We start from the raw sequence: 17340 nt of genomic DNA on the forward strand, positions 1-17340 counted from the left end.
AAGAGATTGGTAACTCAAAAGATAAAAGGGAAAATTATCTCAATAAAACAACACTATCCACCAAAGGTGACTTTCATTCATTTGTATTGATCTTCATGATTTTAAAAATTTTGTGAAAACAAATTAATGTGGAATTAAGTTTAGCTTTCTGTTATGATAGCACATCATTGGTATTTATAAACATTTACGGACATTATATGCTGTCTGGTACTTGTGAAAGTGTGTTTAGGGTAATCATGAAAGAGATGCTCGGTGACTTGATAATTTTATGTTCTCAGAAAGAATATTCAGGTAAAACAGTATTTCACAGAATCCATATTTCTGAATTATTTACATCAAGAAAAAATTTGGAGGGTGCTTGCTCTGAAGTATGTAATACTATATATTTTATTTAAAAATGCATCACATGAGTAATCCAGAAGGCTTTATATCTCATAATTTAACATCTGAGTTCTTCAGATAGAAAAGTTTACATGCAAGCCCATTATATGTGATTGTTTCCTAAAGATGGCCATTCAGTATCTCTCATCCCTTAGAGCTGTACTGCAGTATGACCTTGCCATGCCTCTACCCCAAGAATTTTTCTCTAAATCCTTGAATCTGGGAAGGCAGTAGAATTGCTTTGGCCATAAAATACTGTGGAAATGATGCTGTTCTGACTAAGGCCACAGCCTTTAAGTAACTGAATGATTTCCATCCCTTGCCCCTCCTACTCAGGATGTTCACTCAGAATCGCGACACGTGTCACTGAGCCATAATAGGCATCCAGTTCATTGAACTTTCAGCTGACTTCTCATGTAGCTGCAGTCATACCCTGACCCCAAGCAAACAGTGCTCCATGGTCACCAGGAAGATTTTAAAAATTTAAAAAATAGATGATAATTAGTTGTCATGGTTTGAATTTCTACACAAAATACCATCGGTTGAGTGATCTAAGTAACAGAAGTTTATGCCTCATAGACATAGGGGTTGAGTGTTTGAGACCAGGGTGCCAGCATGATCAGGTTTGATGGAGGCCCTGTTTCTGGTTTCAAACTGCCTTGTTCTTGCTCATGGCCTCACATTGTGGAGAGAGCAAATTCATCTGATTAAAAGGGCATGGTGTAGGAAAAATAAACTGTGTTCATCTATTCTCACATCACAGCCACCAACATAGAAGATTTCTGTGACCTTAAAATAAAATTAGTCTCAAAAGGTATAAAAATTGAAGTTTAAGCCAGGCATCGTGGTGCATTCTGTGACCTCTGCAGGAGGACGGCAACTTCAAACTGACCTGAGCAATTTAGTGACTTAGCAAGACCCTGTCCCAAAAGTAAAAATAAATAAGGCTTGGGAAGCAGCTCAGTGTGAAGACCCTAATTTCAATCCCCAGTACCAAAAAAAAAAAAAAAAAAGTATGTGAATAGAAGAGAAATAGACAAAGCTACCACAATAGTTAAATTTTAATGTTTGACCCTTAGGGATTTATAGGGAGAATCAGTAGCATAAGATTTTAACAGGGTCGATCCATTAATCTACAACACAATACCCAACCATTACAAAATCCTTACAAGCTTATATACAATATTTAGGGAATTATTCTTATGGGCAGTAAGAAGTTTTCAACACATTTCAAAAGTCCTGAGTGGTGCACAAGGGTATTTCCTGATACTCAAAGAGGCAGAGTCAGAGGCAGGATTGAAGGTCAAGCCCAGCCTGGGCAATTTAGGGAGACCTTGTCTCAAAATAAACAAACAGATGAAATGGACTTGATAGATAGCTCAGTAGTAGATTTGTCTAGCACACATGAGGCCCTTTGTTCAGTACTGTGCCAAAAAAATGAATAAAGCCTGATATTGTACAATATAGAGACCATGTTATACTGAGCATCCTGAGCATGAATGACTGCATGGGAAAGTAAGTGACAAAAGATATCTGTAGAAAGTTTTAAGCATACTTCTGTATAATTCATGGGTCAAATAACTTGTAATGCAGTTTAGAAAATATTTTTACCTAACTATAAGGAGAATACTGTAATACTGTGTTACAAATCTGTCAGATGCCAGTGAGAGAAATGTACTATCCAAATATTTTTATTAGAAAAGACAGCCTTAGGGTTAGGAATTTAGCTCAGTGACTCAAGCACTTGCCTGGTAAGCATGACATCTTGAGTTTAATCCCCGGTACCAAAAAAAAAAAAAAAAAAAAAAAATCAATTGACCATAAGCATAGTATTTATTTCTGGATTTTTAGTTCTTATCAAGTGATTTGTTGTAATCAAGTGATCTGCTCTTAATGCTCATAAAAGACAGCATGAAAATAAATAAGTTTAATATTCTTTGTACTAGGTTACAAAAAGAGCAAAATAAATCTAGGGAAAACAAATAAATAATAAAGAGCAGACATTAATTAAAATATACATATAATATATATAATAGAGACAATAAAGTCAAAGTTTGCTACTTTAAAAAGATTAATAAAATTGACAAATTGCTGTCTGTGATTTAAAAAGAGAACAAAGGCCCAAATGAAAAATGTTAGGACTATTAAAAGTTCTGTAGGGACCAGGGATGTGGCTCAGTAGCACAACACCTACCTGGCAAGCACAAGGTCCTGAGTTTGATTCCTGGTTCTGGAAAAAAAAAAAAGGTTCTATAACCTAGATCCTACAGGCATTTAAAAGATGAAAGCCAAGCTGGGATATACCTCCGTGGTGGAGTCCTTGCTTGCCTAGTATCAAGGGGTTTTGGGTTCTATTCCTGTCACCACATACATACAAAGAAAAAAAAATTTTGTGTAACTTCATGCTAATACAGTTGAAAAAACAGATTAAACCAAAATCCCTAAAAAACACAGCTTCCCCAAACTTTCCACCTCTACCTCTTAAAGCTACAACCAATTGCATGAGCCCACCCACACCATGGAAAGCATCTGTTCTGCTCAAGATCCAGATCCAGATGTTAATCTCATCCATAAAATACCTTCACAGAAACATCTACAGTAAACATTTAAGTACTGTGGCCTGGCCAAATTGACACTTTCATTTTAGGTCATTTGAAAAATAGATATAAATTTAATTAGTGAGAAAAATACCATCTTGAACATTCTTACAAAAATGACACTATAGAATAATTTTCATGTAGGGTTGTAATGTGCTTGATAATATGTATTTTCCATTTTTGAATGACAACATAAGCAGTGGTAATTTTATATGATGATATGATTAGAGACCTGTTTCTTAATGCCAATAGTAGAACTAATTTTAAAAATGAGTAACTCTTACTTGTGGAATCTAGATACAAAATTCATTATATACTGACCACAGCAATAAATATTGTGTTTGGCAAATGTGCTGCTTTCAGGAATCAAAACATTTCACTGTTTTAAGAGCCAGGGATTTAGCTCAGTGGCATTAGAGCCTGCCTGGCAAACATGAGTTTCAACCCCAGTACCAAAAATAAAACAAAACAAAAACAAAGAAAACATTTCACTGTTTAGTACAACAGTTTCCAGGTCCATTAATGGTTGAAATTGCTTTAAACCTAAAGGCTTATGAATATGATAAATAATTACTGTTATCTCTGAATGAGGTCCAGACTGATGCTAAGATCTGGACTAGAATCAAGATACTTTCAGGAGTAGAAGTTAGGGTGTATTCAGAAAAGATTGCGTTTTGCTTGGTAAACAACAGTCTTGAATTACTTTCACTAATGAGTTCATACTTTTGAGGATTGGTATACTGAAAAAATTAAAGTAAGTTTGTATTTCAGAATTTTAATATTTAAGATAGTTTTTAAAAACTGCCATGATCCATCTTGAGTCATACGGGTACTAACTGGTCAGATAACAAAAGTCTGATGAGCTGTAACCTTAAAAAGATCTGTTTTTTAAAACTTTCAATTAATGGAGTAGTTCACAACAGCTGACCCATGTTACTTAAGGGTGCAAATAACAAGGGACACTCACCTCTTTAAAGAGCACAGAAACAGACTCCTGTTCCCCAGAGACATAGCAGTTGCACCATCTTAAAGAAAAAAAGGTTTTGCGTTCTCTAGAATAATCCTTTTCCTGGGCCATATGTTAAATAAAGGTGGTGCAGGTCAGGTTAGCCCTGACAATTTCAGTTAACTGTGGAAAAAAATGAACCTCCAGGTACAGTGCTAAGTTCACAAACTTAATTTGTTTCACAATTTGGTAAAAGATGGCCATATTTGTGTTTGTGCAGGAGAGATGGTTGCAATTGTGTTTATCATCTGATGTTGAGTTTGCAAAAAGCAAAATTTTGCCAGATGCTTTTGTTGGTGACTTAGTTTGCAAACAGATGTGTTTGCGAACAGAGTTACAGGTGTTATTTTGAGTGCTTCTGCCATGCTTTCCAGTGCCTCCTTTCCCATTTGTTTGTTTCTTTCTCTGCACTATCAGGAAGTGCTACCTTCAGAGGGCCAGCTCAGCTCAGTGTGATATCAGCCTGGGGGAGATGAGCAGGACCAGTGCCCACCACAGTGAGTACATTCAAAACACAATACTTAAAATCCTCTATGTGTGGGCTAGGGATTTAGCTCAGTGGCATAAGCACCTGCCTGGCAAGTGTGAGGCAGTGAATTTGATCCCTAGTACAAGAAACAAAACAAAACAAAACCCCACTGTGTGGTTCTTGTTCCACATAAGGATTTTAATGTGGGTATGTTCAGAAAAATTACGCTTTTTCCCATGGCTTTTGTCCTAGCACCATTTTCACATGAAGACAGATAGATTGATTTTTTTTTTTAAAAAATAGGATCTTGCTGGCTTTGAACTCATGCTGGCCTTGAACTTAGGGCAATCCTCATGCCTCAGCCTCCCATGTGCTGGAATTACATGTGTGTGTTACCATGCCTGGTGAAGATAAATTTTTTATTAGTATTATGACACAGACCAATTAGTATTATGACATATGTTTTTCCAAAAGAAAATAAGGTTATTTCATGTTTTTAGCTATAATGTACTGCACAACTATCAGGGACTGGTTTCCAAAAGTATTTTGAAGTAGACTGGTGTATGGAGGGAAGTAGTTTTATCTGTAGGGTAAGCAAACCTTTGGGAATTTTGTAGACAAATTAATGGGGTTTTTTTGTTTGTTTGTTTATCTTTTTGTCTTTTTTCCTTTTTATTGGTACCAGGGATCGAACTCACGACTGTCTGCTTTCAAGGCAGGCGCTTATGCCACTGAGCTAAATCCCCAGCCCCCAAATTAATGTTTTTAAATGGTTTTGAGACTTCTGCTTCTGACTAAAGTGGAAGAGCAGGCACTGAATTTATTTCTTCTTACTTGAAATGATAAAAAATTGACAAAAGAATGAGCCTGAGAGATGGAAAAGACATGAAGTGAGCCTAAGACTGCCTTTTGTTACTGCCTTAACTGACTTGCAGGCTGCAGCACAGGGTAAATATGTAAACTGAGCTTGGCAGAACACCCAGACTGAGAAGATAGACCTGAGAGTCATGTGAAAGTATTAAAGGCACCCAGAACTCACACCAGAGAAAGCATCTCCTCCTACTCATCAAAGTAAAAACCTCTCAATATTCATAGGACATGAGGGATAATACATAAGAGGGTGTTTCCCAGTAGTGTAGATGATTAGTCCTATGTTAAGGGTTGCTTCAGCCCAGTTTACAAAATTAAAAGCAGGAAGAGACAGAAACAAACTGTTTCCAAGTAACTCCCTCTCAGATCAGAGGATAATGTTACAAAAAGTATCCAGTACTCAACAGGAAAAATTCATAGTCTCACATTCAATAAAAAAATAAGGAACCTGCAAAGAAGCAAGAAATCTGTTTAAAATGAAAAACAATACCATGAAATTCAAACAGATATTAGAATCGAACTAAAGACTGACTCTCTAAAGAGAACAAAGTCTGTCAGCAAACTCCTGATTTTATCCATAACCAGGCCATAACCTGTTCCTCAGCAGGTTGCCTGTGACTTGGCCTGCAGCTCTCGGATCTCTATCCTCAACAGACCTTAGACTTCCCATACTACCACAGTTGAACTGGTCAGTTCCATAAAATAAACATGCACATCCTATCGGTTGTTTCTCTGGAGAACTGTTAACATACACACTTAACTATTAATAGTGCTCTGAGAAGAAACAGACCCACAGTTATAATCAGAGATTGCAATATCTTTCTCTTAATGATGAGTAAAACAGATTTTTTTTTTTAATACTGTGGATGGAACTCATGACCGTGCTTGAAAGGCAGGTGCTTATGCCACTGAGCTAAATCCCCAGTCTCAGGGAGATTTTTTTTTTTTTTTTACAAATGAAGATATACTAAATTTTAACAATACACAGCCACATCAAGCAGTCAAACACTGTAAAACACTCTGCCCCAACAATAGCATGCACTCATATATTTATCATTATAAACAATATACTGACCTATAATAACACATCTCAACATATTTTAAAGGATTCAATTTATATAAAGTTGCTCTCTGACTATAATGGATTTACTTAAGAAACCAATAATATCCCTGGAAACATCCTCAAATGTTTGGAAACTGATTAACACAGCTAAATAAAAAATCTAAGGGGAGATTAAAAAGCCTTTGGAACCAAATAAAAATGAAAGAATACCTTATCAAAATTTTTAGCACAGTGCAAGAACAGCAATTGGAGGAAATTTCGAACAGTAAATGTCTAGAAGTATTTTGAAATGATGGTCTCATCTTCTATCTGAAACAATGATGGTCTCAATTTCTATCTGAAAAACTTATGAAAAAAATCCAAGGTAAGCAGAAAGACATAAAGGCTGGTATGGGAATCACTAAGATAGGAAACGAAAGAACAATATAGACAAGAAAGTACTAACACCAAACACTGGTTCTTTGAAATCATTAAAATTTGTAAATCCCTTAGCATACTGATTGGATCAAAAGTAAAGATATAAATTAACAACATCAAGAATAAGTCAGACATAATTAAAATTAGAAATTCCATACCACTCAGCTATTCCTCTGCTAGGTATCTTCCTCAAAGAGCTTAAATGGGGAGGGTTCAACATGGCTGAATAGAGAAGGAACCACGTTGGAGTTGCTCACAGAAAATCATCTAAAAACACAGGTAATTGGAAGAAAGGGAGGGACATGTATCTCGACGCCAAAATCAATCTGAAACAATAGATTTGGAGATCAAACAAAACAAAGGCATAAGAGAAGAAACCACCATTCTGGGAAGTTCCCGTGAAGCTGATGGACTGCAATAGTATGGCAAACCTAAGTCACACAGGATAAATTTGGAATATAAGACCCCTCACTTCTTTTGCTTTCCTCCAAACAATGTATACTGCAGCCTGGCAACAAATTTTGCTGGCATACATATGGGTAATGACCAAAAAGCTGGTCTCTCACTGGCTGGCTGCTAGTTTTTTGTTTTGTTTGTTGTTGCTTTTTTGTCATGCACCATAGCAGCTAACTGAAACTTCTGGCAACAGAGTTAGAGACTGGAGCTATGGCAGTGAAGGTAGTGAGTAGAGCAGTACCACCTCTCCTGCCCCACTCCCAGAAGCATGAGGGATGTGGACTTCAACAGTCTTAAGTCACTGGGGCAATGAGTAGGAGGTTAGCACTCCCCTCAATGTAGAGTTGGCCGACAGCAAGCCCCCCCCAACACACCACCCCACCCCACCCCTATCCTGCCACCAGTAGTGCAAGAAAAGTGACACACCAGCAGTGTAGAATGGAGGAGGCTGTGCAAGGGCTGGAAGGAGCTGACTGTACACAGCACTGGGAGCAGTCTTGGGTTATCTCTGTCCAAGGCCACCACAGCAGCTGGGAGAGCTGTGCAGACCACCACAGGACATACAGAAGATTGCTAGGTAAAGACTCTGGCCCCAGTGCCCACATCTGGAGGCTGAGATCAGTCTCACACCCAGCACTAATCCTACTGGACTTGGCACCTGGCAGAGATTTGGGCTCAAACTTGGAAACTGTCACAGAACTGAGGCCACCAGAGGAATTTTATTATTGTTGTTTTGTTTCCCTTTGTCTTTTTTTATGGCTTAGGATTTTATTTTGTTTTCATCTTTTTTCTCTCTTTACTCCACTGCCTTTCTTGATTTTTTAGTATTTTCATATCAATATTGTCTCTAGTCTTTCTGCTTCACTTAAATATTCTTTTGGTTTCTCCATTCTTTCTGTTCTGTCATCTTCTCCAGTTTCTCAAAGCTTGGATGATCATCCTTTGGCTTCAGCTTTGCTTCTACTGTATTTTTCTTCACTTATCTCTTGTTTTTCCCCTTTCCTTCTTAAATTTCCCTCACACAGGGTAAAATCACTCTACTGAGAAATCTCACAGCATATAAGTTCCAGGTTTATATAGGATGTTGTTATATAATAGTAGATCTTGCTCCTATGGTTAAAGATACCAAATTCATAACACAGTATCAGTTTCTAGGCTGTGCTTGATGATATTATTTTGCTAATTGTAATACTTTAGCCAGCTTATACCTGTTGTAATCAGTTGTTCTCCCTTGTATGACAGCACTGTTACTGTCTAAGGTCATAATCATCATCATGGTCCAGTATCAAAGGACTGGGTGCTAAGCCAAATACAGAGGAATTTTTCATCTCTAATAAAATGGGAAGATAGGATCTTGAGACACATACAAAGGCCAAGAACTAACCATGGCTAGGAGACATCTCTGGGAAAGAGACATTTCCAGGAAGCCTCCATGCTAGTGATAAAAGCTACCTACCATAAGCAACTTATAGGCATCAACACAGAAAAAAATTTTAAAAACAGAAAATTACAAGATAGAGAAGCAAAATGCAACCCAAGATTTGCAGTTCATCTAGAACAAATCCAGGGGAAAATGAAAGGAAATCAGGCCACCCATCTGAATTTTCTGGAATAGTAGCAGTGGGGAAAAAATAGAATATCAACAAAATCAGATAAAAATAATCTCTCAGGTTAAAAAATGAGATGTGATCAAAATGAAGGACTTGCTTAGTGAATTTAGCATAGACACAGATAAAAAATATAGGAGCTTAGGAACATAATAGAAATCATGCACACCCAGCATACAAAAGAAATGGAATCCATGAAACAGATTCAGACAGACACCAGGGGATTAAAAATTCCACTGAAGGTATACACAGCCAGTTGAACCAATTGTGAAGACAAGACTATCAGCTCTAGGAGACAGGATTATGGTTAACAATTTCAAAAAGGAAGATTTCCTAAAAGTAGTAAGACCCATGAAATGTTAGTCCAACAACTTCAAGATAATATAAAGAACAATATAAGATTGATTGGAGTCAGTGAGAAAGCAGGAGATAGTACAGATGACAAAAAAACGTTTACAGAAGTCATGGCAGAAAACTTCCCAAGCATGGAAAATGAATCTGACATAAGTGAGGCATAGAGACTCCAATTAACTATAACCAAAATAAATCTACACCAATGGATATAATAATCAAAATTGCAGAAACTCAGCATAAGAACAATATTAAAGCTGTTAAAGAAACAGAAGTTCTATAAAGAAAAGAATCACATCAGAATCACAACAGAATTCTCAACACAAGCACTCATGTCAAAGAAAGACTGAAGTATTTTCAAATCTTGAAAGAAAACAACCTCCAACCCAGAATGATGTACCATGTGCACCCTGCAAAACTGTCTTTCAAAATCAATGGAGAAATAAGATACTTAAATGATAAAGAAGAACTGAAGAAATTGATGACTGTGAAACAAGCTCTGCAAAATGTTGTGAAAATATTTTAGAGAAAGATAAAATCACAATTCTAAGAACACCAACAGAAGGTATGAGGCAAAGCAAGCAGTAAACAGAGGGGAAAGACAGGGAACCAATGACAGGAAAATAATATGACAAAAGGTAAATCAGTATATACTAGTTATAATAGTCAATATAAATGGCACAAATCCACCAATCATAAGAAACAAGACTGTCAGAATCAAGAAACAGGATCCAATAATATGCTGTGTACAAAAACAGACAAAACCATTTATCTCAAAAACTCATAGACAGAAAGTCAAAGAATAGAAACCAATATTTCATGGAAAGCTATGTGGGAGGGAGGAAAACCATGAGCCAGCAGGGGTGTGGGCTGGGAGACAAGACACCCTCCCGCTATAAGCAACCAGCTGTTCAGAGGAACACAGACTAAGATGATAGCAAGTGAAATAAACAAACAACTTAATGCTTTAATTGTCTGATTGACTTTGCAGGCATAAAGCTGGTAGTCTCAGCATCTCTTTAGAGGTTAACTGTATGCAACACCACAACTAGCGGGAGTTTTACTCTATCTTGTTTTAGAAATCTAATATTGTTCTCACTGTTGTATTTTGTTCCATTTTATTTTATTTCCTTTAAAATTAAAAAAAAACTTCATGACAGGAACCCATAAAAAAGCAGGTGTAGCTATTTTACTTGCAGACAAAGTAAACTTCAAGACTGATCAAAAGAGACAAAGAATGTCAGTACATACCTGGTTAAAGGAAAACTCCAAGAAGAAAAACTATCATAAATATGTACCAAATACCAGTGCACTCAACTACCTAAAACAAGTATTATCATGCATGAAAAATCAAATATACACTGTCACAATCGTAATAGAAAACCTTAATACCCTACTGTCACAAATACACAGATCAACTAGACAAATCAATCAAATAACAGAACTGAACCAAACCTGTGAACAAATGCACATAGTAGATGTCTATAGGGTGATCCACCCCACAACACTGGAATACACATTCTTCTCAGCTGCACATGGGAGGTTCTCCAAAACAGACCACATCCTAGATTATATATCATGCTTAAGTGAATGCAAAGAATTTGAAATTATTCTATGCATATTATCAGATCATAGTGCAATACAATTGGAAATCAGTGGCAAAAGAAACTAACCTTCATAAACACATGGAGACACCTTCCTGAACAATCAAAGGATCATGGATAAAATTAAAGAAGAAATTAGACAGCTTTTATAATTAAATTATAATGTCAGTACAACATACTGGAATTTATGGAACACAATGAAAACAGTCCTATGAGAGAAAATTATAGTAATGAACTCTCACATCAGAAAAAGTGAGCTCAAACAACTTTTTTTCCTTTTTGAGACAGACTTTAACTATATGGTTTAGGCTGGCCTTGAACTCACTTTGTAGCCCAAGCTGGCATCAAACTTACAGTGATCCTCTTGTCTCAGTCTCCTCAGTGCTGAGATTACAGCCATGCACTACCAGGCCCAGCGTCAAACACGCTAATCTTAAGCCTCAAACCTCTAGGAAAAAAAAAGAACAAGCCCAAAACTCTTACCAAAGATAAAGACTGGAACCCAAATTAATGCAGTTGAGAGAAAGAAAACAATACAAATAATCAATGAATTGACTTTGTTCTTTGAAAGATTAAATTAAATTGATAATCCCTTAACCAACCTTACCAAAATAAAGGAAAGAAAAGACTCAAACTATGGAAATAAGAATGAAAAAGGTGAAATCACAAGAGATCCTATAGAAATCCAGAAGATCATCAATATGCACTTTGAGAACCTGTATTCTAGTAAGATGGAAAACACAGAAAAAATGGACAGATTCCTAGATATATACAAATTATCAAAACTGAATCAAGAAGATGTAAAAATTCTAAGTAACCCAGTATCTTTCAGTGAAGTTCAAGATGTAATTAAAAACTTACCAACAAAGAAAAGCCCAGGTCCTGATGGAGTCAATGCTGAAAACTACAATAAATTTAGAGAAGACATAATGCTTCTATTTCTCTGACCTTTTAATGAAATTGAAAAGTAAGAAATACTCTCAAACTCATTCCTGGAAGCAAGCATTACCCTGTTACAACTAGGATTCATCCCAGCAATGCAGGGATGGTTTGACATATGCAAATCAATAAATGTTACAAACTATATCAGCAGAGCCAAGGATAAAAAAAAATCACAAGATCATTTCAATAGAAGCAGACAACGTCTAATACCCATTCATGATAAAAAATTATCCTACAGAAAACTGGAATAGATAGCAACAGCCATTATCAGACTAAATGGTCAGAAACTGGAAGTTTTCTCTCTAAAATCAGGAACAAGACAAGGATGTCCACTATCACCAACTCTTACTTAATAGTGTTAGAAACATTATCCAGAGCATTCAGACAAGAGAAAGAAATAAAAGGAATAAGTATAGGAAAGGAAGAACTTAAATTATCATTATTTACAGATTATATTATACTTTACATAGAAAACCCCAAAAACTCCACTAAAAGACTTCTAGATTTAATAACCAAATTGTGTAGCTGAATACAAAGTAAACACTCAAAAATCCATAAAATTCCTGCACACAAATAACTCACTGAGAGACAAATTAGGGAAACCATACCTTTCACAGTAGCATAAAAAAAAGAAATAGGAATAAGTCTAACAAAGGAAGTTAAAAGATCTTTACATTGAAAACTACAGTACTCTGGAAAAGAAGATTGAAAATGATATCAGACAATGGAAAGATATCCTTTGTTCTTGGGTAGGTGGAACACAGTGAAAATGGCTATACTCCCAAAATTGTTGTACAAATGTAATGCACTGTCACTCACAATACCAGTAACATATCTCACAGAATTAGAAAAAAATATCCTAAATTGCATTTGGAACCAGAAGAGACCTAGAACAGAAAAGAGAGAGAGACAGAGACAGAGAGAGAGAGAGATAGAGAGAGAGACAGAGAGAAAGAGAGAAAATTCTGGCCAACAAAAGGCAGGGAACATTACAATCACAAACTTGAAATTATATTATAAAGCTACTATAATAAAAATAACATGGTACTGGCAAAAAAATAAATATGGACCTGAGGATCAATGGAACAGATCAGAATAGAAAAACAAAAACAAACAAAAACACCACACTCAGACACCTTATTTTTGACAAAGGGGCCAAACATTTTTATTAGAAGAAAGATAGCCTCTTTAATAAATGGTGCCAGAGGGGCTGGGGGTTTAGCTCAGCAGCATTAAGTGCCTGCTTGGCAAACACAAGGTTGTGAGTTTGATCTCTGGAACCAAAAATAAATAAATAAATGGTGCCAGAAAAACTAACTTTCAACATGCCAAAAACTAAAACCTGACCCATGTCTCTCACCATGCACTAAACTAAAATAGAAATGGATTAGATCTAAAGGTTAAAACAGAAACCATAAATCTGCTGGGAGAATAGATAGAACTCTTCAGAGGTAGAACTCTTCATAGGTAGAACTGTTCAAGAAATAGGTGTAGGCAAAGTCTTTGTGAACATAACTCTGATCACATGGAAATATTACAAAGACCCAACAATGGAATGTCATTTTATTATAAAGATTTTACACAGCAAAGGAAATCATCAACAGAGTGGAGACCCATAAAATTTTTTGCCAGCCATTCCTCAAAGGACTAGTGAATGTTAGAACTCAAAAAACAAAGCAACAACACAAAAACTAAAAAACCCAGACCGTCCAAATTTGAAGAATCAAATGGGCATCTGAAATAAATACATACTTCTTAGATGAAGCTGTAGAAACAGCAAGTTATTATATGAAAAAATGTTCAACACTAGTCATTTCACAGATGTAACTTAAACAATGCTGATGTTTCATCTCCAGAAACAATGGCCATTATCAAGAAGTCAACAACAAATGCAGGAGGGACTCTAGGGAAAACCGAACCTTTCTCTACTGTTGGCAGGAATGGAGACTGGTACAATCACTGTGGAAAGCAGTGTGAAGATTCCTTAAAAAACTAGGATTGGAGGTCCCATTTGACCCAACTATTTCCCTGCTGGGTATCTTCCCACAGGAATTAAAAACATAAAACACCACAACAATGTATGTATACCTAATGTTTATAATGGTACAGTTTATAATAGCCAAATCTTCAAAACAGTCCATATGCCCATGAACCAATTAATGGACAAAGAAGACATACTAATAAAATTAAATTAAAAAATAAGTCAGGTGACATTGCTACCAGTACTATACACGTCAAAAAAAAAATAAGGGAAGAATTCAACATTTGAGATTAAATACACAAATTATTTGAAGATAAAGTACCAAAGAACTCTCAGAGAATTAACTTGAATAGGCTCATAACCATTAAAGAATTGAAATGTTCATGTAGAAACTTTCCTAAAAAGATAATTCTAGGCCTAAATGGCATAGTTGGTGACTTCTGCCAAACATTCAAGGAAGAAATAACTTCTATACAAACTCTTCCAAAAAAGGTGAATACTGATAGGATTATTTCCAAAAGATGAAAAATATTTCCAAAAGATGAGAAGTATAAAACAAAAGAGGCCTTTATTCTGAGAACACGGAGAGAGATGACTGGCACGCCGGCCGCTGAAATCTGGTGATCTTTCTCACAGACACGTGGCGAGGGGGAATATAAGTAGCCTAAGCTTAGGGCAGTGCCCTAGGGCCATTAGAGATGCACAGGTATTTCATTGGCACACGTTTGGCACCAGGAGCAGATTCCAAAGGGTGTAAATCTCTAGGGGCAGGGGAGACAGGAGCTCCCTAATTCCGGCTGAGGCTTTTTCTGGCTACAGTGTCCTGTCTGGGTCAACCACCCTTTAAAATACATCCTATGATAACAGCTAACTAGTAGTTGAACAACGTTGCAAAAATAGTACGTGGGTATTTAAAAATTAGTCATGGTTTATATAAAACATATCCAATTACAAGTGGATATGGAAAATAAAAAAACCAGTGTCATCTGCAATAGTACCTCAAAGTACATAGGAATACATCTACCAGAAAATGTGAAAGCCCTACACCATGAAATTTGTAAAGCACTATTAACAGAAATAAAGACTTAACTAGATGGAGGCATGTGCTATGTGAATGCATTTGGAATATCCAGTATTCAGTCTGTTCTCCAAAGTGGTACCATCCCAGGCAAAATCCCAGCAGGTGTTTCTGTGGCATTCCACAAACTGACTCTAAAATTCCTCTGGAAATGCAAAAGCCCTGGAATAATGAAAAATTTGAAGCATAAAAATTGAAAACCTCAACCTGTGATTTCCCAGCATATGTAACATGTATGAACCTCAGAGACTTTGTGAAATAAGCTAGACATAAAGTATAAGTATTTTATGATAAACTATTTTGAGGTACCTAGAATACCAAATGCACAGAGATAGAAAAACAGAACAGTGATAACAAGGGGCTGGGTGGAGAATAATGGATTTACTGCTTAATAGTGTTCAGGAGAGGTAGTGCTGATGGTAGCATAGTGTTATTTTACTTAATTCCATTGCACTTAAAAATGATAAATTTTGTTACATATGGTTCGCCACAATGTCAGCCACACTGATAGATGCCGTATCAGGTGAAGCACTGAACTTTTAATGTGCTCAGAGTGGTCACTTAAATTATCAAATAAACTGAGATAATCTATTTGCTGTTATTTATAATTGAGTTGGAAGCATGTATTTTTACAGTTTGGGAAGTTTGCTGGTCTTTACTGTATTCGTAGTCATAACATTAATGTGTTAGCACATTAATGCGTAAAGTACTTGGTGACAAAATACTCAGTGAAAAAGTTCTCAAGACTGACTGAAAATCTTTCCTGATCATGTTAATTGGAAAGGTCAACACAGACCAGGAACTCTGTGACCTAACAGGAAGTCTGTCTTCCAAGCTTGTAGGAAGGAGTGTCCTGCCATAAAGCCTCAAATTCACATGCATCTGTGCTTGTAACTTAGTAGCATTTCTCTTGATTTTTCTCTTCTCAGAATATCTAATGGGATGGTAAAAATGCTGATTTTTTTAGAAACCATGTTCAAACCATAGACCTCTTCCTGTTTATAAAGACACATTTATAAAAATATAGGAAATGACCTTACAGACTTTCATTTGTAAGTATATTCTAGTTAAACTTGGTAAAGAGTTTTAGAATTTAATAATGTTTTGGTAATAGGAACTGGGCCCAGGGCCTTCATGCTGAGCTACATCCAAGTCACATATGAGACAGTGAGTGCCTCACCAAGTTGCCCAGGCCCAGATTCTCCTGCTTCACTCTTCAGTGCTGAGATTACATGTGTACACCAGCATATCTGGATATTTTTTAATGGAGGAAAATGATTTTTCATAAAAATAGTTAAAACCCCAGGGTAAAGTGAATATTGGGCTTAACTCACTTGACCAAATGTTTTTTCAAAGTCAGACAATCTCAGCCAATAGTTCTAAAGCCATAATTGTAATGGTAAAAGGAGTACCTTTTACCAAACGTGACACGGTCATGAAAATAAGTTAGCATCTCAGCTAAAGAGAACTGATTACAGAAATTGGGACTTGCTAAATATCAGCTTATATTTAATTAGGAAAATCACAGCATAAATACGTTAAAACTTATTCACAAATGGCATTCTTCCACCAAAATTTCTCCTGCTACCACTATTAAGTGGTATTTCTGTCTATCAGCTGCCCTCTGATAGGTGTGTTGATGTCGCCTCCTGTACTCCTCCCAGCAAATCTCCAGGTAATCTTCCCAACTTATTCATAAAGAGGACCCTAGCCTAGAGACCTATCATACACTTACATTGTTGTTTTCCATTTTGTGTGTATGGGGTGGGGGTGCACAAGGATTTGAATCCAGGATCTTTGTACTAAGCTACATCCAAAGCCTGTTACGAGACAGTATCTTCCTAAGTCACTGTGTTGCTCAGGCTAGACTAGAACTTTCAGTCTTCCTGACACAGCCTCAAGTGCTGGGATTACAGAGCATGTACCACATGTGACTCGTCTCTCAACTGAAATAATGCCTTTGTGCCATAAATACAAGTAGAAAACAATAATACTAAAGTCATGAACATTGTCCCTGCATGTGCCAGGTACTGCACCTCATGTTTCAAATCCATCAGCTCATGATCGTAGCTACTGTATAAGGCAGGTGTGCAAATTTCACTATAGAGCAAGAGACTTAAAGAGAATAAAATCAGGCATCTGAAAGGTGCAGAACAAGTATTTAAACCCAATTCCATGTTTTTATCACTTACCCTACACTGGTTTGACCAGAACCTCAGTACTCACTGACTAATCTTTGTGTACCTGAAGCAGCCTCAGTTAAGACTTTCAGAGTCCTAGTGTTTCTCTGAATATTTCCTTGTTACTCATTCTAGTTCAACTGACCTTTGTAATTTACATATCTCAGGAAGCTCACTAGGCCTGTTAGAACTTTTGAGTGACAAACAGGCAGAAAGGAAAAGCCGAAGCAGGGAACTTGTAGGGGAGTAGAATGGAGACAGTGACACAGTTCTGCTCTGGGAAAGGTGGCAACAGCTTGAACTCTTGGATAGTCTAGTTAATTGAACTCTTTTTTAAT

At 36.5% G+C, this 17340-nt stretch overlaps 1 protein-coding gene across 4 annotated transcripts in view; it reads left to right on the top strand.

Annotated features, from left to right (window-relative positions):
* Nrg4 (neuregulin 4) overlaps nt 1-17340 on the top strand; it is a 113977-nt gene that overhangs the window by 87585 nt on the left and 9052 nt on the right. For 3 of the 4 annotated variants that reach the window (XR_010045651.1, XR_010045652.1, XM_063243538.1), the window contains exon 8: nt 4402-4481. Coding sequence is in view for 2 of the 4 variants with exons in the window: in XM_063243538.1 (XP_063099608.1) it covers nt 4402-4481 (80 nt within the window). In the remaining 2 variants the exon portion in view is untranslated. Of the gene's footprint in view, nt 1-4401; nt 4482-5138; nt 17331-17340 lie in introns of those variants that run through there. The other variant, XM_063243537.1, reaches the window with a different exon arrangement.

This window comes from Cavia porcellus, unplaced genomic scaffold, assembly GCF_034190915.1.
Source record: "Cavia porcellus strain 051 isolate PalLab524CR breed Dunkin Hartley unplaced genomic scaffold, mCavPor4.1 scaffold_38, whole genome shotgun sequence".
Lineage (NCBI taxonomy): Eukaryota > Metazoa > Chordata > Mammalia > Rodentia > Caviidae > Cavia > Cavia porcellus.